The 25,719-nt window shown below is 40.4% G+C and overlaps 1 protein-coding gene across 2 annotated transcripts in view; it reads left to right on the top strand.

The window, feature by feature from the left end:
• The window catches only part of RAI14 (retinoic acid induced 14), an 83,837-nt gene that overhangs the window by 7,242 nt on the left and 50,876 nt on the right, over window positions 1-25,719 (top strand). For both annotated transcript variants that reach the window (XM_062599453.1, XM_062599452.1), the window contains exon 2: window positions 1,846-1,937. In XM_062599453.1, coding sequence (XP_062455437.1) covers window positions 1,902-1,937 — 36 coding nt within the window. In that variant the 5' untranslated portion in view covers window positions 1,846-1,901. The remainder of the gene's footprint in view (window positions 1-1,845; window positions 1,938-25,719) is intronic.

The following is a 25,719-nucleotide window of genomic DNA, read 5'->3' as shown; positions in this document are numbered from 1 at the left end:
GATTATGGAGCTCTTGCTGAGGTTTATGCTCCTTCCCAGTGAAGGTTAAACAGCTGTTGTGTGGTTTCACACTCTCTCCAAAGTCTGATTAACTGTAGTGCTAGTAAAGTGGGTTGCTTCTCTCAGAGCAACCTACAATTCCTTCTTTCCAAGTGTTCCAGGACTTCTAGGTTTCTTTGATTCTTTGATGTTGTTATTTCATAACTACTCCAATCATTCAGCTAAGGCAAAAACTAAGAGAAACTGTCAGGTAAACCAGGGAGTGAAAAGCTTCTGTAGATATTTTTTTTTCCTTTTGTATGATACAGAATTAAAAGTAAAAACCCCACAAGCCCATTCTTCTTAGTCCCATATGTTGAGATGAAAAATGAGAACTTTGAATGAAAACCCTAGGTCATATACCTGGAAGGAGTAAGAAAATTGAAATGACTTCAGAATGACTACTAAACAGGACCTGCAGTCAGTATTTTTTCTTTTTCTTTTTTTTTTTCCTTTTGGAGGGGGGAGAGGGGTCAGAAAACTACTTGTATATGTCTTAATTCAACCCTATAGTTGTATGACAACAATTTAAATAATGTGTTTACTTAGCACTAGTTGCTATTCCTGAATGGTGCTCAGTGTTGTATTACTGGAAGCGTTCATATATACTGCACCAACGTGGTACCATGTAATAGCATTTTAAATTCTAACTCATAATAAAGTGATCATGTACAGCATAGCAACCTGCTTCATAATAATGTGGTACTTGGTTATGAAACAGTTGAATTTCACTTTGCTTGTCAAATCTACTATCTTTGCTTAAGTTATTCTTCTTCTGTAATTAATCTTTGCTAATATGTCTGAGAAATGATGAGAAATTTTAGAGACCCAGTGTGACCTATTTGTATTTTATGTCCCAGTCCTCATTTCAGTTACCTATTTGTCTGGTTAGACTCATAATATTTTCCTCGAGGGTGGAGGGAAGGCATTTGTACAGTTGAACATCCTTTGCTTTAAACTGTTTCTTCAGTAGGAACTTGTATAGCATCTATAACTGCTAAATGAGAGGGGCTGGCTATTCCAGTGAACACACTGGAAACATACTGTAAAACCAGACATTTGGAATATTTCTATATAGATGGCTTTGCCTAGTCCAAAAGTATGCTGCTCTTGCTTTCAGTTTTTCCTGCTATGCTCTAGGAAGAAACGCACCTCCTTACTATTTTTGCATTCTGTTCACTGTCACGTTTGGCTTAGGTTGGTTGTTTTTGTGTGTTGGGGGGTGCTTTCTGTAGGAAGCTTTGCTCTAGGTGCTGGCTTCTTGTTTCTCAGGGAAAGCTTGCAACTTGTCTGTGAAGTTCGTTGTGTGTTTGTGCAACTGCTGCCCTTCTTCATTTGAAAGGAGGAAGGGGGAGCACGGCTGTTGTTTGTGACAGTGCATTGCCAAATTAACAATAGCTATCTCTCTGAGAGTACTGTATACTTTCTTTTCCACTTTTCTCACCTTACAAGCAGCTTCCCTGATGCTGAAGTAGGCTGTGGTTAGAGAAGGGTGCTGCACCATGTATGAACTTGTCAGTGATTTACTTGGTATAGGAAGAGATAGCTAGTGTAACATGGAACACACAAATTTTTGGTAAAGGCTCGCTCTGTTCTTCTGTGGTCATACTTAGGCTTACTTCAACTTGCTTTTAAGTTTAGAGAGAAAAAGAAATTTCTCTTAACTTATTGTTTATTTTAATCTTTTTTTGGAGTTTGAGGGCCAAACCTCAAAGAACTACATAGGTGTGCAAGTTCAATTCAGGTTTGTCTCCCAAGGAATTGAAAGAAAAGTGGAAATCTTATTTGCCTTTCTCTTTTGTTTAGATATTGAAGAAGGATAAAAAGCTCCTCAAAGATTTGGAAGGTTGAATGTGATCAACATGAAGAGCTTAAAAGCAAAGTTCAGGAAGAGTGACGTAAGTATTTCTGCTCCGTTTGACTGTAGGTTTGCATACTGGAAACAAGTTCTTCACTCCCACCTTGATAAGGTTGTAGGTTAATGAATTACAGAGAAGAAAGACTTTTTCCAAGCACAAAAGCAATGGCTCAGTACAGTACATAGTAGGCTGTTTTTGTTTTGGAATGCAATTCGGTTATGCATCTACTAGTATTTGGCCACCTTGCTCCATTTTTGGAATAGCTGAATCATGCATATGTGTATGGGATCTGCTGATCTTCTGTTAGATTGTGCTCTTGCCCAGACTAAAACTTTGTTCCAGGTGCAGGGTTAAGTCTAGTAAGGACTTTGCTTGAAGAGAAATATGATTGGGCAGTAAAGTACTGTTCTTATCAGTGTGATGTTTGAGCACTTAGTGAAAGCTTCCCCAGGCTGTGGCAGAGCTCCTTTGTTAGCAGGACTTTAGGAATGAGCCATGCAATTAAGGCTTATGTGTAGCTTATCAATTCCAGTGCAACAGGAGAGGTGGATGTGAGGCTTGATTGGTCAGGACAAGAGACAGAAGTATGACAGTCTTACAGTAGACTATTAAAACTGTGTTTGGAGAGACACTGTGCTGCACTTCATGTTCTGTCGCCTGCTAGTAGTAGCATCAGTACAGACCCGAGCTTGAATTTATTGAATAAGTGTAATTCCCTTGGATCAGTGGAACTGCTATAGGCTTACCCAGCCTTTACTGCATACCTCACTGCTGCTTGTCATGTCTTGCAGGAGGTAGTGCCAGCTTTTGGAAGCATGTTAGTGAACGTGTGCATTGCACACTTGATTGAAGAAAATCAGTGTGTGTTGCTTCAAAACTAGATAAGGCTATAAGAAGGTGATGTGCTAAAAGCACAGAACCGTGCCTGAAGCTGCTGCAAGGCTGGGATGCTGTAGTTCAGTCCTGTTCTTTTCTTCCTCCTCCTGCTGTTCATTCCAGTTACTGCCTTGCACTAGTGCTGATGCTCACTTGATAGTGCCATGAGCAGTCAGTGAAGCATGTGACTTTGATGTGTTTACTTTGATGTGTTGAATTGACTTCTCAGATTTTGGGTGGAATTAGTAACAAATCTCTGTCATTCCTGAAGAATGGGACGTTTCATCCTTCTGCAAATCTACATGCTGCTTTGAAAGAAGCGATGTATTGTTGTTTGTCATGGACAAATTCCCACAGAACAGCTGTGTTTGGTGCATTAGGCTTGAAATGGAGGTTCTTTAGAAGTTTTCATGTTCGGGAAAATCATTATACAGTGTGCTCAGTAGTGCAAACTGCACTTTGATGTAAAGATGGTCTCATGGCATGCCATTAGAGAGGTGTCTTTAGCTGGCTTGTAGTGTACTTTTGTGATGTGATTTGCAGATGTGCAGATTGCTGCTTAGAGTGTCTTTTGAGGTGCAGGTTAGCATTTTGTGCAGGTGAAAGCTGTACTGTTGTCTTAGCCAGCACTGGTGGTTGCTGTATTCCTTCAGCTCAGCAAAAGCTTTTTCTAAAAAGACCTGTTCTTTAACCAAGCTGAATGTCAACCAACCTTTGAGAGCTGAGTGAAGTACACTGAACTATTTTGCTTTTGCTAGTCACCAGGTTGAGACAGCATGTTCATTGTGTTGGAGTCCAAAGAAAAGGATTAAAAAAAAAGGATCTTATACAGAAAGTGCACTTTATACTATCTATCATTTGCAGGTCTTTAGTGCATCTTTAGCGTGTTTAATTTCACTAAGCTTCCAGAATCTCCTGCTTTTCCTGGGATGGAGAATTGGGCTGGAAATAGCAGACTTAAAAGCAAATGATTGTGGAAAATAAATCTACATACATCAAATCGTATGTAATTCTGGCTTGTACCTTATACCACTTCACAACAACAACAAAACGAAAACAACAAAACAAAAAAAAATCCCAAGCACATTACAAGTTTCTAATGGTGTTTCACCTGCATGTGCCACTCGGTTTAATCCAGAATTGTGTATTTCATAGTCAGAAAGTGTTACTGTTCGTAAGTAGCAACAAGAGCTGTTTTGGTTCACCCACACCAGTAAAACGTTTTATAGGCCTGTGCTTGAATAAAGAGACAGTCCCTTGGCTAAGGTATGAATGCACTTGGTGCTGTGGAACTTAGGTGTGCCTGTGCGTTGGGATGACTTCATTCACGCTTTTGCGCTAGTTGGCTGGGCTGCTGCTGCAGAGCAAAGGCTAAGTGACATGCGTGATGCAACTAGATCTTGCTGTAACTGGTCCACCCATTTTTATAAATTGCATGGGATTTCTTATCCTTTACTTATCCTTTTAACTCCCTCACACCTTTTTAAAAAAAACAAAAAGAGGCTGAAAGTAATTGCCATTTTGATACTAGTTTTGCTGTATACTAGCTGGAGACAAAGTTGGCCACAAAGGATTTTTCAGATACCTGAAATTTAGGTATGCAGCTTTAAGAGCACAGCAGTCTAAATTCATGGTAGTTTGCCTTCCGCTATGTTGAAGCCAGACCTTAAGGGTGTAATTCAGAGCAGCCAACAGGAGCTGTTCTACATTTTGTGCAAAATAAGCAAAGAAAATTGTCCTTTTCTTACTTCTCTTTAGTTTCCAATAGCTGCCCTTAGCTATAACTTATGAGGGAGAGGAGGTGGCTTAAATTGGAATTAGTTGTATTTGCATCATGGTATATAAAACACTAACTGCTTTGGGGATGGGGATAAGGTAAGGATAAGGTCAGCAGGGATGTGGGCCTCTCTTTCTCACTCCCACCCTCTCCCCTCTGTTGCTTTCGAGAGGAAAACTTTAATGTTTTATTTTGCAGAACTAAAGGCCTCTTGGGGGAGGGAATGCACCCTTCTTCCTAGCCATACTGTTAGCATTAAAAAAAGGGAATGGGGAGAGGAGTGAGAATAAGTCTTCAAGGCGTGTGTGGGAAGTAGGAATTACTAAAACACTTCTCTAGCAGCAAGGCTCATAAAATAAAACTGCATGCTAAAATGAAGACCAGGTAAGCAACTTCACCATATAGTAAAGCGCTCTAGGCTTTTCTGGAGCAGCTGAATTCAAAGTGGGCTTGACTGCTGATATTCATGCATGTATTTGTGTGTTTCTGCTGTAGGGTTTTAGTTTGGTGCTGTAGCTACACCAGCCTTTCCGCTTCCAAAAGGAGCAGCTCTGCTCGCTTTTCTCTTACCACTGCGGGCAGTACAGCCGTGCAACACGGGTTGTGGTGGTATTCGTCTGACCCCACAGTGAGCCAGCTCAGGGACATAAAGCAGAAGAAAATTATTTTGCGGGGTTAATTTTAGCCGGTTAACTCCCTGCTCTTGTCGCACTGTGGGGTCTGCGCTGAGAGGTGTGGTGAGAGGAGGAGGAGGAGGAGGAAGACCTCGCTTTCCACAGCTGTTCACTGGGCTTTGCTGCGTTGTCGAATCTTGCCTTGAGATTATTGGCCTAAAAAGCACGAGGGGGCATGCCGGAGAAGGAGTTTCAGGAACATACAAGGCTGCTAATCCTGATATTTAGCAGAACTGGCACAGTCCCCAGCTGAGATAGATGGGACTGTGACTCTTCTTGGGGCTCTGACCTGCGGGTAATGAGGGAGAAAGCTTTTGCTGCTCAGCTCCCCCTTACTTTACCTGATTCCCTCTCTGTGTGCACAAGCAGCCCTGTTAACTGAGAAAATCTCTTTCCCGTGGCACATTTAATCATTGTGAAATCCTTCCTGGGGGTTACCGTTGCCATGTGAACGTGTGTATTTGGAGTGGAAGAGTGAGATGTATTGCTCTGTCATAAATCAGTACTGTCAAAGCATGATGTGTAGTTACAGGAGCACGTAGGTAGTCTAGAAATATATGAACAGGACGCCTAGGAGGGAGCAAATGCTGGGCAAAGGCTCAGCATTGGATATGCACGCTTCAGAAATTTGTAGACACAACTACAAAAATTGCACTTCCTTCTCAACAAAGCATCTAGTCTCTTTTTCTGCCTCAGAAGCTTTATTTTCTCTTGTTTCTCACCTCCTGCTCCTCATTATGAAACTTAAGACCAACTCTTGGTGACACTTAAGAACTGGTGACCCGAGAGGATGACCATTTTAATTGTTGCTATGCCCTGTTACACGCGGCACTTGAAAAAGACGGTATAATAATATTAGAAACTATTGCTTTAGAGTTTCAGTTTATTTATGGGCAATTTATTTACATGATAGAGTGTGAACATCTCCAAACTATTAAGACAGATACTTCACTGTCTTAGCTTGAAATAGTAGGATTTGAAATGATTAAAAAAATAGTCTATTTTATTAATGTTTGAAGACCTGAACATTTTCTGTATAACTAATCAATTTGTGGCCTGACTTCAAACGCATCTAGATACTTAAAGAGGCAGATTAGTGCCAGCTAGATTTTCAAATGTGTAGAAGTATCAAACCTGTCTAAACATGTTCTGTCTGCTTCTTAAATATGACGGGATGCTCACCTACATTTTTAGGCACCTACACATATGTAAATAGCTAGCTCTTTGGTACTAAGGTACAGTAGGTACCTTGGTGATTTGTATAGGTATATTTGTTTTTAATGTGTTCTTATCCCTCCAGAAAAGGGGCACAGTGTGAAGGCTGTAGTGAGTTGGATTGTTTTCTCGCCCTTAGCCATAAATCCTCGCTCTCAGCTCCGGATCTGTAGTCTGTAACTGAAAGAGCTCTGGGACCGTTTTCTGGATATACTTGAAGATCAGCTGATAAACATTTTTTTCACAGTTTCACAACAGAACTTTTTTTTCCTCTTGTTGCTATCTTGTTGACTGGGTAAGAGGCAGATTAGAATTGGGTTTTGTTTCCAAATATATTCAATACTAATAATATTCAAGTGGTTTTAAAATTGAAAATTGACTATTCAGTTCAGTGTAAGAAGTAGCTTTTGTCAGAAGTAGAGCCAAGGGAGGCTGGGGTTTCCCAATGCTAATTGCAGCTCAAACTTCTGGTATTTCTGGAAATGCCTATTCCTTTGCTAGCAAATGGGGGAGGGAAATTTTGCAGTTTTCATGATTTTATTATTTTTTTTTTCCTTTTTGGTCTGTGATGTAGTCAATGTTCCATAAATCTCAAAATATGGAGGAGTTAGGTATGTTGTAGTATAAAATATTTCAGAGTTAATCTAGAGGCTCTCCTAATTAAGGCTTGGCAATTCGTTGCAACTATTGCCCGATGTTCTAACTAGCAGGTTTCTATTCAACAGTTTTAAGGAACAAGATGCTGTGTCGGGTCTGGAACGAGAGATTGCTGGGTTACATTCCACTGAAATCGCTGTGTTCCCATGTGCTCTGGGAGTGAACGTGAGAGAGAGAAACCTGGGTGGGGCAACTTTAAAAATAATAAAGCAGAATCTCTTTTAAACAGCTCTTAAACTCTATCCACTCAAAGCTACAATTAGCCTAAAAGGGAACATGGGATTGTTAAAAATTGCACTATCCACCCTATGTACACGCACAATTTTCTTTCAAGCTAATTGTGACGGAAAAGCACATACAGAGTTTGCTGTGGCTTAAAAGTGAAATAGCAATATTGTCTGACCACTTTATCCAAATATTTAGAAAGTGAGTTGCTGAAACTTGCTTTTATTTGGGTGTCTTGCTTTTATCGGGTATTGAGCTGAACAAACCTGAAATGGATTGTTGTTTTCTTGGCTTTCTTGCAGTTTACTGTGGCCTTCAGTAATAAATTTGGGGTTTGCTATACAGTGCGTAGGGAGAGAAAGTCCCTCCGGAACATACAGGATATCCTCAACACCTCGTTTTGGAAGAGGAGGATCCCTCCTCTTCCTCTTGGAACAAGTGACACAGCTCCTGCTTCTGCCTCCCTCCATCGGGAGGGGAGGGAGGGCTCTTCCCGCCACCCCATCTTCCGCTCGGGAGCTGCTTGGCTTCGTGCCTCCAGTTCTGGACAGCGTAACGCTCTGCTCTCATCAGCTTGCTCTCCCAGGCAAAGCTTAAACGCTTTGCGCAGAGAAGCGGTTAAATATATTCCCCGAGACCTGCAGTGTATGGAGTAGGACCTGCTGCTTGCTGCAGTCAATTCCATGAGAATTTCTTGCCATCGCATAGTGTCTTTTCTTTGTAACAGGCAATAGGAACATGCTTCGAGTACTCTTCTTCTTCAGATGAACTGTGATTCTGGCACCTTTGATCCTCCGTGAGGGGGCCCATCTCGGCCCTCTCAGAGGTGAGGTGTAGCATCTCTTTTATTGACAGAGGAGAAATGTAATGGAGAAGGCAAGTAAAGACTGAGAGAGAAAGAAAAGGGGAAATGATGAAAAAAAAAAGTGGGGAAGAAGGTCAGTTGAAGCGATAGAGTAAGAGTTACAATTTTGCTACTGATTCTTGTGGTGCTTGGTCAGAGCATATGAGTGAGGCCAGATAACTTGCAGATATTGTAGAAACAACCTTCAGTATCTCCAAAGAGTTGTGAGACAAAGGAAAGGGAATAAGTCAACTGAAAAGTGTGCTGTAATGTTTGAAACTATGCTAGAGGAACTTGTGTTGCAGTTGGCTTGCTTTGAATAAACACGCAGTTATTTCCTAAAACAGGATTATAGTTTGGGATATAGTAGAGAACATCTTGGTTGGGTTCCCAGCCAGACTTTGTCAGTCTGTCTGTCTGTAGCGTCAGCTACAAATTCACAATTCCTTTGTCTGGAGCAACCCCCACGGCTGTTAAGTTTTCAGAAGTGGTTAGTCAGGGCAAAAGTTTCAGCCTATTACTGTATCATAACTTTGAGGGTATACTATTAAGTAATTGAGGACCCAATTATGTACTAAAAAGTATGAAGAACACTCCAGTAGAAAGTTGCAGCTTCTTCCTGCTTATCTCAACAGTGCTGCTAGTAGAAGAAATTTCGCCTAACCTTTATAGGAATTGGATTCTGTCACTGCTTTTGGGGGGGATATTAAGCTGTAAAGCTCGTCTGTTTTCTTCCAGTCATCATTTGGCCTAATAAAAGGTGTCTCCTCTTCATGCAAGCCTTTTCTCTTGGGATCCATGACAGCACTACAGTGTAGCTGTGTCTTCTCATTTTTTTTTTCCCTCCAGTAGTTTTGGAAGGAAGGAGGAGGAGGATCTAATGAGTTGAGGCTACACTTAAGACTCCTGATAGGCAGTGGAGAGTAGGATTTCCTGCATAGCAAGAACCCTCTGACAGTTCAGAGACAGTGACAGTGACTCTGTTGCCCACTTGAATTTAGAAGCTTCCTGCAAACAAAGAAACAAACTTCTCCGCTGGTCCTAAAACCAGTTAGCAGCATCTAAATGGCAGAGTGCTTGAGGAAATAAATCCTATAGACCCGGTATTGCTGCACGTAGGACTGTCTCCGGGGCGGTCTGCCTCTTGCAGCAGTATTGATCCATAGATTGACCTGATGGTGGACAGTTGCAAACTTGATCAGCCAGCCTTTAGATAAATGGTGGTGGAGTATTGCAAGTGCAGCTCTATTAAACCCAGTGGTTGACTGAGCTGGGAGAAGCTTTGAGACTAAGTGCCAGATCAAACCTGCAGGGCTGTTCTCACGCATCCACTTGCAGTTTCTCAGTCCTTCTGCTAGTATGTGCACTCCTCTGAGCTCTGCTTTCCACACCTCTGTCCCGGAGCCCCTGCCCTAAGGAAGTGACACGCAGCTCCTGCACTGCTCTAGCTTCCGCCTCCAACCACGCTTGTGCCCCAAATTACTTGAGGAATAATATCTCCTATTATCACTGGTCCTGGAGTCATGTTCTCACCAGCACAGAACGACATGGGGGCTAACGATTCTCACATAAATATAGGCTGAGAAAATGGAAAGGAAAAGTTGTCTCTTTTCCCCAGATGTCTGCCCACACCTCTCAACTTTGTTACTCCAAAGTGTTAGGGTAGTAGTTTACAAACTCATGCGAGATAAATGAATTCAGATGAATTAGCATGTGAAAATATCTGCTTTGGAGCAACGAACTGTCAACATAACGTGTCAAGATTAAGTAGCGTAAAATGGGTGTGAGTAGGGAGAAGAATGGCAAATTGGCATATACAAGCTGGAAAAAAAGATAGTATTTTTAAATATATTGGTGACAAGAAAGGAATTTTTGTTTTGTAGGAATATGTCTTTTGTGTCCCTTTAAATAGAGCACAAAAGTTCAAAGGCCTGAGTTTGGAAGAGCTGCAAAAAGCAATTGTAATTTTTTTCATTTATTTGCTTATCTTTAGTAAGATTTAAATGTAAAGTAAAATAAATCAAAAATGTGATAAATTAGCTGTCTGTGTGTTCTTATTGTGGTACACTATATCCTTGCTCTTCCTTTTTGGCACCACTCATCTTTATCTGATTAAAAAAAAAGGAAGAAATGAAGAATTATTTCTGTTCAGCTCTCGAAGTTGTCAGTTAAAATACATGCGGAGGAAGAAATTTAGTGAGTAGTGCAGTCTTTGTGTTTCAAGAGTGTGGTCCCTTGTCTTTGCTAAGAACAAAAAGCCATTTCTGTGAATAGACATTGTTGTATTAACTACAGAATAAAATGTTATTTATACATTTTATTTTATTGGAAATTTGAGCCATTTCATCCCAAGCTTTTATGTTTTGTAACCCTAATAAGTGTCTTATTTCAGCAGCATTTATTCTACTCTTCAAGAAGCTGCTCTGGTTGCTTGCAATCCAGGCAAATGCCCAGCTGGACCTAGCATTAGAGATGTGTTGAGCCCTTTTCTGCTCCCTCACTTGCCTCATTTACATCTCCTTGAGTTTCATGCTGTGCTTGTCCTGAGGGTCCATGAAACTAAAGCGTAGAGGAGAATGAGGGCAACAGTGGCAGTTCTTTCCAGGAAATACTGTGTGATTAGTAACACAGAAAGTTTGGACAGTTGGACTTTCAGCACTTGATTGAAGGTACCTTTTTCTTGTTCAGAGGTTTAGTTGCTGAGGTCCTGCATGAGGTGGGCAGAGGGAATGAGGATGAAGAGGGATTCCTGTCTTGTGGTTGTATAGGAGAGTTGCTGTTTTTTCAGCCCAGGTGCAAGGGGGTCCTTGTGTGGGCTGAAGGGTGATCTGTTGGCTAAGGTGAGGTTGATGGCTGTTTTTGCTCAACTGTGCCAGTTGTATTGATTAAGGGAGTGTTTAAAAACTTAAGATCTGTGTTGGGAAAATCATAAATTTGGAGTGAATAGAAGGCTGAAAGCTAATAACAAGCCATATTTTAGCTAGTAAGAAAAAGTGGTAATGCAGCAGTGTTTGTCTTACTGTTAGGACAGTATGTATGTATGTATACATACAGCTCTGTGATACAGATGTTAATAAATATTTAGTAGTTGTTCCTAAAACAGAACATCTAATTTCAATAAATTTTGAAATAGTACGTTTTTTTAATACAGCACTTTATTGTAAATTGTAGTAAGGCTGTTGATTTCCAGCTATTAATATTATACTGTAATCTGGCTGTGTAAATATTCAGAACTCAACTGGACAAGGTCCTGAGCAGCGTGCTCTAGCTGACCCTGCTTTTAGGAGGGCGGATGAATGAGACAATCTCTAGGGGTCCCTTCAAACTCAACCCTTTCGTGATTCTGTACAAAGATTAGTATCTGGAAATGCACCCTACAGAAAGCTTGTGATTATGTTCATCCTTACAAAGATACAAAATGTTCCTTTAAAAATATGTACATATGTATATATTATGTGCGTGTACATATATATAGAGAGAGAGAGAGAGAAAGAGAGATGTTTTCTGAGGTGGTTCTAAGCTGCCTGAAAAGAGCTTGAGGCTTACCCCCAGGAAAAGCTATGTTGTCATTGTCCACCTGTAAGTTATATAGCTACCTGGGGTTGGGTAGTCACTCTGACACATGACAGGCTATTTAATGAGCTTTTTCCTAATTCTAGATCTCGACTGTCTAAAAGTGGCTGTACATTTCAGCTTTAGAAGATACTGTTGCCCAGTACCAGCTGGAGAAAGCCACTGTAGTTGAACATCTTTTAACTACAACTGCAGGGTATCTTCATCCTTTAAACTTGTAGCTTGTATTCCTGTGTATTCTTGTTACAGATACACTTCTTTTCCTACCTTTTGCTTACTACATGGACTTTATACTTTACCTTGAAGTAGAAGTTACAAGAAGGAACCTCCTTAGTACTATTCTTGTGTGGCACCTAACGCTATGTGACTAATCCTGTCTGGAACAGCTAGCAACACTCAATAATCTGAAACTCAGACTAGGCTTACTGCGGTATAGCTGAGAAGTCTTAGTCTGTATATATGCCGCAGGTACATGCCTCAGATGGGCTGTACAGTTAGCTGTCTAGAACCCTTGAACTGAGTTGAATGATTAGGATGATGACAGAAGCAAAGCTGTTTTCATAACTTTGCAAATAATGTGGTTACAGTATGCATCTGACATACATATTTTGCTCTATTTGCAAGTGCATACTGCTTTTCTTTCATCTTTGCTTCTTTTGCTGTGTGTGGTGGGAAACCTCTTAAGATAAACTTGAGTAACCTGCCTGCTTATCCAGAGACTGAAACAGTGTCCTTTGAAGTCTGAAGAAAGACTTCAGTCTCCTGGACTGAGCTATGAATCAAAAAAAAAAAAACAAAGTAAAATCCTGGCTTCCCAGAAGTGAATGGCAAAGCTTGAGTGTCATTTAGATTTCACCCAAATCTAGTGTAGAAGTACACGTAGCAATTGGAGATGCTCAGTTTGGCTAGTTATCCAATAGCAGCTTCTTTTGGTGGTCTGGCCTTTTTTTTTTTTTTTGGGGGGGGGGGAGGGCATAGTGGTTGCTCGCTGATGTGATGTGGTTCTGTGCGATAGGAGCAATGGCAATCTGTCAGTGACCTTGCACTTCTGACGTGAGAGCTGGTGAGCAATTTCATTTCCCACCCCAACTGCAAACAGATCACTGCATTTTCAAGGTGGAGGAAGCTGCATCATGCACAAGCATCATATTAATCATTAAGAAAATCTATACGGCAGGTCAGTGAGGAGAGGCTACTGCACTGTAAGGTTCATGTCTTCAGTTGCTCTGCCGTGATTGCTTCTTCGTGACATGTACTTAACGGGAAGAGACATTGTCAATTATAGTAATGAAATGAGACTTGAAATTCTATGCACTTATTTATTAATAATAAATTAGTGGGAGATGATGGTTTGTGAAAACAGGTATAGAAGCTGTTTAATCTGTAAATGTATACTTGGTTTAATTCTTAAAGGCCTTCATAATATGCTTGATCAACCAAGTTATTTCTGTGCATTTATCAGTGGAGGAAGCTGGCTTTTTTTCTGTGATTCCTCTGGCTATAACTAAAGGGATCTGAACAGGGTATCATGTGCTTATGCCTTCTCTAGCAGCTTGAGAAGGGCTGCAAGTTCCAGCTGTCTTGGAGCATGTGTTCCTTGCTTTACTTGCACAGTGCGCTGGCTGAAGCTGCTGCGTGAGATTTTTGTGGATTTTTTGTTTACCCATCTGTTTATACTCCTGTCCCACTTCTCTTGGTACAAAAACTTTGTTTTGCTGAATTTGTCTTGCAACTGTCTTGCATCGCACATCGATGTGTAATGATGAGTGCAGTACGTGGTGGGAGCATGTCCCTGCAGTTACACTGGAATAGGTGTTGCAATTGGTGCTTAGGTGTGCAAAGCAGTGTATGACAAGAAGCTAGTGCTGGGCAACTCTTTCTGCAGTAGCAAATACCACTTCTTAATGCCTGTGTTGTTTGCTTGTAAACTTGAAGATGCACAGGGTGTTTTATTTTTGTTTTTCTTAGCGTAGGTTCCTTGTTTGCAAGCCAGGTCTTGCTTCAGGTGCGTTGCTGCACTGGTTAGTTAGTGTGTTGTGCTATCAAGACAGAGGTTGTGTTATTCATGTGTTGTGAGGACCGTCAGCTCAGATAATGTCAGCAAAAATTTCTTGAAACTTTGCTGTTGTGCACTTCAGCTATCTCCGTTTATTCAGATGATGGTAAGATGCACACACTCAGGTAAAGGCTGGATTTTATCATCATATTTGTGAGTAGCATTGCTTTTCTTAGAGGATCATTTGAGGTAGAAATAGGTTTATGTACTGCTTGCTATAATATAATGCAGTGATTGGGATGTTGCAGACAAACCTAGTGTGGAGAAATAGCTACAGATAAGTCCTTCAGGCCTGTCAAGTGCAACTGTCAGCTTCTGTTATATTGACTAGGGCTTTGGGGTAATACATTTCTTTTTTTAATTCATTTTTTTAAGTGTGGATGGCTGTAACCACCAAACCTCCCTTTTTATTTTTTAGACAAGCAGGAGGAACAGAGGATTATCCTGTAGAAATAGAAGTTTGTTTCTAGGCTTTTGTCATTCACTGACTGATTGCAAACTTCTGGGCAAACATGCAACTGTGGCTGTTGTTTCAGGCTGTAAAATAGATAGCATCTACTTTGTTTAGCTGTGTGATGTTGTTGAATGGAAGGCACAAAATCCAGTCTTGGGTTTTCTGATGAGGGATGAAATGGAAGAAGAGTAGGTAAGTGTTCTTCAGGGACCAGGAAGGCAAGTTTTTGAGTTAACATGTAGCAGAAATGTACTTGGCATCTTTTAGTGTTTTTCTTCTGGTAGCCTAAGAATGTAATTGTTCTGCCATGGTGTATTTTTCCCAATCCATACAAGGGAGTTTCCATGCCTGGAATTTAGATTTATAATCTGTTTTGTTTTTTTCTAATGTATCCTGATACTTTTAGATTAAGGTCAAGTCACTCTATTCTTGAAATGCTAAGGTGCCCATTTCCTGTAATGGTCACTGAGGTTGTGTCCATCAATAAGCTAACAGAAAAGTCATCTGCTACCTAAAAACACTACATAAATATTACTTAATGATAGATTCCTTCCTGCTCTTTTGCAATAGTAATTCTTGTACTCATTCCCCTTTCTCAGTTCTTGGACAACTCATAGATTTAATGATTGCATTCAAGGTGGTTTTTCATCATTTTTGATTTACACTTATGGTTTTGAATGCTAATAGTTGTTCTTTTCATTTTTTTTATCAGACCTGCAATATTGGTCTGTAAATTATCTATACACTGTTTAGTAGCTCCATTTTATGAATGTAATATTGTTTCAGTGGGCTCTCTCTACATGCAGCAGAATTACAAAGTTAAGATCTTTGACTTAAGAAAAAATGCACAGTTTTAAGTAGGTTGTGCATGCATTGAAGGGGAAAGATGAACTTAGTACAGCCTCCGCAGAAGCAGGGGAATGAATTGAATTGCATTCCTAGGCAAATACAATGTGAACTGCCAAGCTAGTGTAGCAGAGAAAGGAAGGGTCAGGAGACTAACCTGGAACTGGAGGAAGGGCTCAGTCCCTTGTCTTCCAATGCAGGTTTCTGTAATCTTGTGCAGGTGCTTGATTTCGTACTTTCACATGTTTAAAATGGAGAGAAGGATAAGAGCATTTTTGTGGCATAGTACTGGTGGATAAATCAGTAATTCAGCGATGCTCAAATAGTGTGCTAATGGGTGCTGTATAGCCAGCTTCCACCCTGCCCAGCTTTATTTCTGTCTCGGCTCTACATGGGTTGAGTCTTCTCAGGCTGTCCTGTGTGCTGCCTGTTCTTGGAAACTTCTGTCTCTTGAGTTTCCTGCTATTAAAATCTGTGGGTAGTTAGCGGAGATGCTGCTGTTGCATGCTGCTGAAGATGACCTTTCTTGTGTGGAGCTTTGAGTGTGTCCCAGATGTGTGTGTGTGTGGTAGGACTGTATGAGGAGGTTTGGATGGGCACTTCCATCGGCAAGATACAGAAGGGTGATTTAAAACGTACAAGCCATAAATGGCCCTGATGATAGGCTCCTTTGGTGACCTTTTATGTAAGGTAGAGGATCTTTGTTTCTGGTGGGAAGGTGCTCAGGATCTTGTAGAATCAGATCTTCTATTAACATGTTACTAGCTTCGTTGTTTTCAGTAGGTTTGCTCACAATTTTCATCACTGCATGATCAGTCTGGCCTAAAATGCGCCTCTTCCTCTCTTCTCAGCGTGTGTGGGATTTTGGATGAATTGTCAGTTTTCACACACAGCTGAAATGCATCCTTTTTTCAAGTATGTTTGAGTAATCCATAGTGATTAAGCAAAACAAGTAGGAAAGAATGTGGTCTTGCTGTATGCCGTGATTATAATGACCCCTCTTTGAAATAAATCAGTTGTTTGTCAAAAGACTCATGTCTGCATAAGCACACGGCATTGCTGCAGACAGGAAATGCCCTAGTCTGGTGACCTTGTCTCCCAGGGAAAATCAAAGCTCTCATTAAAAAAAAAAAAAAAAAAAAAAAAAAAAAACAACTCAGTTGGAGACAAAGGCAATAATATGTATAAACTCTATTTTTATGAATGTGCAATCTGATATTTAAATTGCATTTAACTTTTTTTTTTTAATGCAGTTGAAAAGAGTGAGGTCGGATATATTTTTTTTAGAGCTATATTACACTCTACAAGGGTGGACAGGAAATGGTTTAAAGGAATGCCAAGAAGCCCCTATTCCCTAACCAACTCCCTTGTCTTTTTTCAAACAGCCTTCTTTCACTTTGACTGCTTCAGCTGCTGTAAGCATTTCTGGGCTGAGAACAGGGGAGGTTTTGAAGTATTCTTAACTTGCATCATCCAAGTTTCTTTGCCTGAAATTTTAAGAAGAAAACTGAGAGGATTTGAAATATGGCTGTATACAGGCCTAGAGTAGGGAAATGGAAATGTTGGTGTGCGCATGGGACCTGTTGGGAGTGTTATCTTACTTGCAGAAGAAATAGTGATAGTTTAATGAAATGAGAGTATTCATAGTAATTCCCAGTTATTGCCACTATTCTTTTTGCATTTTGGATTTGTGCAGTGCAAGCCCCATTTGTTCACTTCTCCCTAAATTTCAATTTTTTGTTTCTAGACTTTTTTTCAAAACATTCTGACCGATCAATCAAAGGAAAAAGAAAGTCTAGCAAATTGAAAAAAAAACCACTTAAATATTTGCCAAATCCATGCATTTACGAGCTCTGTGTGTGTGTACATATGTGTGTGTGTGTGTACATATGTAAGTTTTCTTAATGAAGTATTTCTCTACAGTATATTCATTGAGATATTTAAGACTACATTTATATCTCCTTGCTGGCTTTGTTTATTGTCTTGAGTATCCAGTTATGATACACAAGGAAACATCTCCTTGTAGAAGAGAGATATTGGATGTAACCATTCCGAAGAGCTGCAGGGAAACTGCTTCCTTTCTGGACATACAGTGACCTCTATGCAACTTAAACCTCAGCAATGAATATAGGCAAATGCAAGTCCCTCACTGTGATGAGAAGCTCACTTGCTAGAGGAAGACGTCTCTTTTTGAGGCTTTGAACTGGTGTAATGAACACTGTCTTTAACACCTGGCTTCTGGTCTAAAAGCTCATAAATCTCCTCATAGCCAATGTGGCTGTTTATTAGTGGTAGAAGCGATAATTGTACCTCTTGCCCTGCTAATGTAGCAAGCCCTGCAGATACTCACTGCCTTTCCCAAAACATTGCCATGCAGAGCTTGCAGGACTCCAGTAGCAATGTACGAAATTCTTTCACGGAGTGAGTGTGTGTTGTGTGTGTGTGTATTTTTATAGTCTTCTCTCTTCATGAGTCATTTCAAACACATACACATAAATGTAAGGTCCAAAACCAACCTACTGCTTATCTTAAAATATCCTTAAATAGTCACATTAGACATTATCCTGTACTTTTTCAAACTTGGATGTCGATGCAAGCTGTCCAAAGTATGACAAAACTAGATAAGCTGAGTAAGTAGTGTTGGGACACTTTTAGGAGTTTAAACTTACTAATAGTTGGCTCCTGTCTTATTCAGAAGACACAGTCATAATTTCTTAAAAGGCTGTTGAGCACAATGATTTGATTTTCCAGAGATCAGCAGCTTTGCTGACTGCTTGCTTAGATGATCTCTTGTAACAGTGTTTACAGAAGTCAGAAATATTTACACAACAGTAATTACTAAAAAGAACTAGGAGCTCTGGTTATGAAATCCAACACCTATAACAATAATTAACATTGAATGGTTGGGTGGAAGGCATGTAATATGCTGAGAATCTACAATTAGGACTGAATGCTTGCTGCATGACATCAAAACCTTGGTGGTTCAATACTGTAACTCATTAGGCCTGTGGGCAGGGCCTAATAATGAAATTACAGGATCTTTTCAAGTGTCTCGGACACTCATAGTAATACTAGACAGTTTTCCATGCAATTAATCCTTATCAAATTTTTGTGATTTGATGCAACTTTGAGGTGTATAGGAAGATTCTCAAAATGATAGAACTTGCGTGTCGTCTCTCCCTGCCTCTGCAGTTCCCTTCTGTTTTGCTTCTTCCTGGGCTGATTTGGTAGGGGAAGATGTTAAAAGAGGAGACAGCCTACAGTTTCTCTTCTCACTTCAGGATTACTCTGGCAAAATCTGCATTTGAGACCTTCCTTAACTGGATCTTTAGAATTGCTCGCCTCCTGCAGAGGTGGGGAGGTCATTTCAGCTATTTATTTATTTATTCCTTTTTATTTGGGAAGAGAGGGTTGGGATGTTTGAGACTGTTTGCCATTGCTGAGCCCTGGCAAAAGGTTCCTTAGTTGGAAGCAAAGCAAACAAACAAAGAAGAAGAAAAGCCAAAGGAAAAGAAGTGTATCTATCAACATGGAGCCTGAGTTTTGTTTAAAATGGGGAAACAGGAGTTTGCAGTTGATGTAAATATTATCCACGTTCTATACCTTGTTTGGTGTTTAGTGGGTGGAATTCTGAAGTGTTTCAAGCTAAACTAATTTCTGAAGACACTGACTTGGGAGAGGCAACTACCGTCAGCCTGGGGCACCACTGCCCTAGAGAAGGTCTGAGGGTGTTTTTGGCGTTCCACCATGTGCCTTTCCCACACCGCCCTGGAGGCGCTGTGCTTACCCATGGGTTTGAGTTGCTGCTGCTGTAATGCAGAGCAGCGTTACTAAGCTATGCCTTGTTCCCTGCTTCTGTAACCCTTTGCTGTTTCCCACAAGCTTCTTATGTGCTTGTACTGCAGAAAGCTAGTACTGGCCCAAGATCCTGCTATGCTTAGTGCTGTTATTCTTATTGCGTCTCCTTGCCCTTGCAGTTTTGAGGGATTTTCCTCTGGTAAAGTTTCATGCCAAAATGAAAGCCTCGTTTCTTTCTTATAAACTCTCACATACTGCTGATCATACCTGGAAGGAACACCATACTCTTTTTTTATGGAGCAGCAGGTAAACATAATTCATATTATGTAGACTTGCCTGAAATACTAATAAATTCCAGTCACCCAAGCTGATGAAAGACGCACAATATCTGTTTCTTGCAAGATTTACAGTGCATCTAATTGGGCCCAACTTTAGAACATGGCATTTCATGAGCAAAGTTAATTACAGTGTTCTCTCTCTTTGACAGCAAAGCCTAGTGGTAGAGAAAATCAGCAGCTGATATTCGTTTGTGTTCTCCTACTTAATGCTTAACTGTCTCAGTCTTTTAGTATGTAAGCTTGCCAGACCTGCCATGTACTGCAATTGCTGGAGAAAATATAATTTCAGCTGGTGAGAGTGACAGGAAGAGGATCTTATTTCCAGTAGTTGAAAACAGTATGATTAACTGTGTAGTATTCATGCAATTCTCCATCTTCAGTGACTCAAGAGAATAAGAGTTTTTAAGGGGGTAAATCACTGATTTTATATGCAAGATGATGAGAGAGAGTTCCTGCTGTAGGTGCTAAAGTGCAAAATACATTCCTTCAGAGATCTCCTGCACTTTTGTCTTTGATCCCCTAATTAAACGTCCTTTCTTGGTAAAGAGTCTGCTTGATCTATGTTGTAAATATAACTACACATTCTGTAAAAGCTCTAAGAAAATATAATAGCTTTTTAAGGAAACGCTATGTTTTTGCAGTGTTTCTTGAATTGGGCAGATTTTTCACATTCCTTTGTGAGCAGCAGAACTAGCGAAGTCCAGTTCTCCCTCCCTCCACGGTTTGTCTCGTATTCCTTCTCCATGCATCACAGTACCTGCAGTCTTCCCGCTCTGTGGCCTTCAGCGCCTGCCACTTCCACTCCACCTCTGACGTGCAGGTGGAGACGGCTCCCTCGCGTGTCCCCCACGTGCCTGCTGGGGCTGTTCCAGATAGCTAGAAGAGGTAGTGCAGTTTGCTGCTTGGCATTTGACAGATCAAACAGAACAGCTCAGCTCATGCTGCAGCTGGTGGTGGAAGCACTGTATTATTCTTGTCTACATAACGAGTGTTTTAGTGAAACTTGCCCAAACTCATTCATCTTAGAGACTGCTTCCCAGCTTGCAGAAATCTTGGAGCGAGTGTACTGTGCAGAAGGACATTAGAACAGTTGCATAAACCTTTTTATTTTCAGAGGCAGGGAAGAAACAGCACTAGACAAACTATTTAAAAAATCATTTCTGTTTAAATATATGATGTATAATATTTAAAAATAATTTTGGAGTAAGAGCAAGACCTTCAAGAGCAAGACTTGTATTGCTGAGCTTGCTGAAACTAGCCGTACCAGGGGCAGTAACACACCAAGGGCAGTAAGTTTCTCTGATGTTAGTCATGAATGCTGGCATTGCTAGCAGAAAGCTTCCAGCTGGGACCAGTTTCTACAACTGACAATTTATATTCAAAAATAGGGATGTGGTTTCTATCTGTGCTAAATAAACTTGCAAGGAGATCTGATTCCTCTGTAAAATAGATGGAACTCTAGACAAGTTAGTTGCAACATTAATTTAAATAAAGCTACTTAACATAGCTGTTTTGTAGGCTGTCTTTATTTCAGCGAAGGATTTGGCTGCCCATGTGATTTGAGGAATAATCAAGGGTGGATTGTTTTTTCCAGTGCTTTATGCAATGGCTTCTTCAACCACAACTAGGGCCTTGAAACATAAGGATAATTTGAGTTCTGACCTGCACCTAGCTGCATATTTTCTTGTAAAATAAAAAATTCCAATCTTTTGCTATGTTGCAGTTTCTGCCTGATATATTGCATGTATATGTTCATGGGAACATATACATGGGAACATGGACATGTATATGTCCAAAGGGAATGATCATATCAAGTCACTGTCATTGTTTTGAGAACTTAAATGATAAATTTTGCATCTTAATTCTTGCAATTTTTGCACTGTTTGTGCGGACAAGAAATGAAAGAGTTATAATGATGATCAAATACCCTGTTCTAATCCTGTTTCATTGTGTTACAATGTTCCTGCTTCACCCCTCAAGGATGGAGATTACTGGCTCTGTCACTTGTGAAGCTGTAACTCCTTCACATCCGAATCAGTCTGAGTGGCAGTGGGGAATACTGGCTGCCTGATGTCCGCTCTGTCCTGGCTGCTGCTGCTGCTGCTTCCCCCAACCTGTCAGAGCTGCAAAGGTGATGGGAGGGAGGGGAATGCATTACCAGTGGCTTGTCCCAGGAGATGTTGCTTAACATACAGGCAGAGATTAGATGGCTCACATGTAAAACATGCACATTCTCTATGGAAGATAGACATAACAAGCTGCTGGCTTCCTCCAGAGCTTTTCCCTGCATGCCTGTTATCTGGACAAGATGCTATAATCTATTGAACAGCCAAGATATGTTACCCTTTTAGCAAGGCTGTTGGGCTGATTCCTACATCTTAGATGAACAGGTGAGGGATGAACAGATTCGACAACAGTTCTGTTGGATAGCTTGGGAGTTGCTCTTTCTGTGAGAACGAGCTCTTCCTGGTCTCCCTATCCCTCCTCGAGGAAACCAGCAAGCGAGATGCTCAACTGCAGCAATATTGATGCTGATCTTGCACAGATGTAGTAACTTTCATAAGCGCTCTCTCTCTCAAGCACGTGCATGGATCTAAATGCAAGCAAAGATTGTTCAGAATAGAAAGTAAAATAGTTGATGGATCTAGATGTGAAGAGATTTTACACTCTTGTCTGGGGAGGTGTTGCTACTTGTAGCAAAATGCATCAAACCGCAGCCTGCGCAGTTATGAGGAGCGGGTACGTAGTTGTGATACTATCTCATCTGAGATGTACTGTTTCTACTTGAAGTGTTTCAATAGTGCGGTTGTTTTGTGAGGCTGGGAAGCTCTCTGGGATGATATACAGCACGTGATTGCGTATTGGTTCATCTAGGGTAGTACAGAGATAGGAGCAGGAGACCATGTTCTAAAGCAAGTATCAGAAATTTGCATTTGGGGTAAAAACAGGACTTTGCAATTCTGTATTTTGTAAAACACAAGAATTCAGCAGTTTTTTCATTAGTACACTTAACAGCCCGATGCAGTACACCAGAAAGACCTTGCTGCACAGACTTTGTTTTTCTTCATTACTGAAGAGCTGAGTTGGGCTTGCAAGAATAAGCTCTGGTTCCCATTTTCATCTGAAATATGAACTCTGCTTTACATTCCTGACCCGTAACAGCACTATTCCAAAAACATGCCTTTTCTCTACCAAAGCAGCATGTGTTGAATTATAGTGGTCCATCCTGCGTTGCAGACCTCCTGATTTTCAACAGACGTGAACTTTTACGAAGGGGTGAAAGTTGGAGGAAAGGGAGGGTTAACTGAGAAACAATGAACAGAAATGTTTCCCAACCCTGTGTTCTTTAGAGCATTCTTAAAGAAATTAAAAGCAGAAAGAATTTTGAAACTATTTTTATCTTGAGAAGGAGTTAATAGCAGTTTGAGCTTTTGGAATTTAATTCATAGATTAAAAGCCATCTTATCTTTGTGTACAACTTTACAGTATTTAGACAGAGGAAAAATGTACCTATATCTGAGGTCTGAAAATAGATTTGTAATTATGTATAATGGGCAAGGATAACTGACTGTCTTCCTTAGCTTTGATATTTCAATCTAGATGAAGGTGAAGCTGCTTCTGCAATCAGTGTTTTCCATTGAAAACGCTGTGAAATTCTTCACACCTTGTAAAGCATGTTGTCTGCAAGTTGTATGTATGTTGTTGAGCTGGTTAACTTCTGCTGTATCTGTTGCTCACTACGCAATTGGCTCTGTTCCAAGCAGAAGCTGAGCAGTTTGCCTAATGGGATATGATGTTCTGGCCGGTGCCTTCTAGTCACAACTTTCTGTAGCTTAGGGAGTGTACAACATAGCAGCCACCTCTCTGGCTGCTAAGGTATAAATTGGAATGTAGTACTGCAAAAACTACAGAGAGGAGAGCTTGGTGAATAGGTAGATAATAACTGCAGAAGAGATTAAATTTTTGTAAAGGATTGGCTTTTGGCAGTATTAGAAACAACTGCTTGGCTTCTCCCAAGAAGAGGAGTTTCCATTTTTTGCAAAAGCATCTCTGCCTTGACGTACAGGTTACTGGAATGATGTCCTGTGCATCGGGGCAGTAGATGGTGCATGTCATGTTGCCTTCTTGCACGCTCTCAGGCAGTATTGTGAAACAGGAGGGAATAATGCTGCATGAGATGCTAATGTAAAAGGGGACACATCTCTCCTCAAAGGGTCTAGAAGTTGTGTTTGGGAATGCTGTATTCCAAATTAATGCAGTGAGGCCGGCTGTTTTCCCAGAGCCTGACTGTGCTGGAATTCACTTCTGAACAATAGAAGCTCGGGGTAAAGATTCCTTTACTTAAAAAAAGACAACAAAAATGTGCAAGTATCTAATATGATTTGATTTATGAGTAGGGGAGCTGTGCAGATGCAATAAGAAAAGGTAAAATTTAAATCTGGGTCAGTGTTTGTCCTCTGTTCAGTCCAGCAGAAATGCTGAAATAGGAGGAAGCTATAAAATCAATGCAGTGAATTGTAAGCAAATAATTGTATCCTTGTCCTGACGAGCCTGTAGCTTCTGCTGACCTTGTTACTGCAGCTTATTGATTAGTCACTCTGAGATGTGCAGGGATCCATGTAGCTTAATATTGGGTGAGATCTGTGCTCAGTCTCCTTGTGGCGGTTTCAGAATGTGTACATGGCAGTTTTCAGATTGAGTGGTTATGGAGTTTCCTTTTCCCCTACCTGTTTTTATAAAGAAGTAAGTGTTGAGTGAGTGTTTTGAAATAAATTGAATCTTTACCTCTCACCTTTTTGAAGACCACCTGTGGCTGACCCAACTGTGGAGAATATGGGTAAATGCAGATAATACAATTAAGTCTAGATAAAACCTGACTGTGGAACAGGTTGCCGTAACACCACATTACAACCGTGTGCATAGCTGATGAAGCTGATGTGCTTTAACTGTACCAATCAGATACATCACCTGTTCTTTGAGTGGATTTTTTACCTTGTTTGGCTGTTGGTGCAAGAGACACCCTTTTCTGTTATCTTCAGGAATAGAACAGAAGTATTTTTGAATACTGTGCATAACTGTAGATTAGTTATTCTTCTTTTCATAGCTCTTTTAGGTTCTTGTGTGACCTTGTGTTTCCTTAAGTTCAGGGCTCCATATCATATTTGGAGACAAAAATGCTTTTCTTCCAAAGCTTACTTTAGAAGGGATAATTTCAAGATGAGCCTACTGTACTGTTCTTTTTAAAATAAACATGAGCATTCATTCCAGTATCTGTCCCTAAATAGGTTTCCGTCTCCATCTCTGTCTGCCTGAGAGATTCTAAGTATGAAACCAAGCAGATAACTGGTATTTTTGCTACATTTCATGGGGAGGAAACCTTCCTATATAAATGTATTTAGTATCTACTTATCTGCACAGTTTCTGTCAAAAAAAAAAAAAAAAAAAAAAGCCTGCCTGCCTCTATGTGTGTAGCAGGCTCTAGTTTTGCAGTAAAGTCTTAATACTCCCATGGATACTAGGATCTGAACATAATTACTCTTCTTTGTCTTATGTTGAAGTTCTAGCTATGCTGGGGGTAGTAGAAGTGCTGCTTTGAGGGTTGTTATCTTTTGTGTCATTGTATTCTGCTCAAACATAGAGAGGTTGACTGACTCTCTCTGATTAAAAGAGATATATTTTACCAAAATGTATCTTGTGAGTTGTGCCAGAGCTGTCTGGGAATGCTCTCCAAGGTAACCAGGCTTTTCTTGGCGTAACTCAATACCTCTGTCTAAAACAAGCGTCGGTAGTGACTGCGTTGGTGCAGTAGCAAGAAACGCACTATTTTTGGTTGGACACGAGTAATTAGCTCCCTGCTTGCGGACCTGTGTTTTATTTAGAGACCATCTGTGTGAGGCAGGCTCTGTCACCCCTCTGCAGCGGATCAGATTTCGGTCCCAAGCTCCCTGGTTTGGAAGAGACTGAGGATTGAAGAGTGCTCAGCTTCTGGGGTTGAGAATAAATCTTTTTGTACTCGTTTCCCCAGTGATTTCTCCTTCAGCCAAGCAGAAAAACAGCATTGATTTGCTCTGGTGGGAGGTGCATGTGTAGCCAGCTGAATACAAGAAACCTGAAGTCTTGCATGCTCTTTTCTCAGGTTTTTGTGAAACTAAATAGAAATATTTCTTGAGCATAGTTATTTTTGATAGCTTAAAAATAATTGTAATGTGTCACTGGAGCACCTAATTTTTCTAGATATACTGACATTGCAAGTTTTTTTTTTTTTTTTTTTTTTTTTACTGCCCCTTTTATTGCATGTTGCAGTCTTATATAAACCACATATGGATCATTAAACAGCACAGTATGTTGTTTGTATTTTGGACTTCACATTAAAATTCTCTAGTTTCTATTTGCAAAATATGCCATCTCTTAAAATAGCATGACTGGTCATAGCGCTTGCAGTAATTCAGAGCTTGTATAGTGTGTCAGGATGTATGGAGTGAGTTGAT

This window comes from Rhea pennata, chromosome Z, assembly GCF_028389875.1.
Source record: "Rhea pennata isolate bPtePen1 chromosome Z, bPtePen1.pri, whole genome shotgun sequence".
Classification (NCBI taxonomy): Eukaryota; Metazoa; Chordata; class Aves; order Rheiformes; family Rheidae; genus Rhea; species Rhea pennata.
The sequence above is the reverse complement of the archived record's forward strand: the minus strand, read 5'-3'. Positions and strand labels throughout refer to the sequence as shown.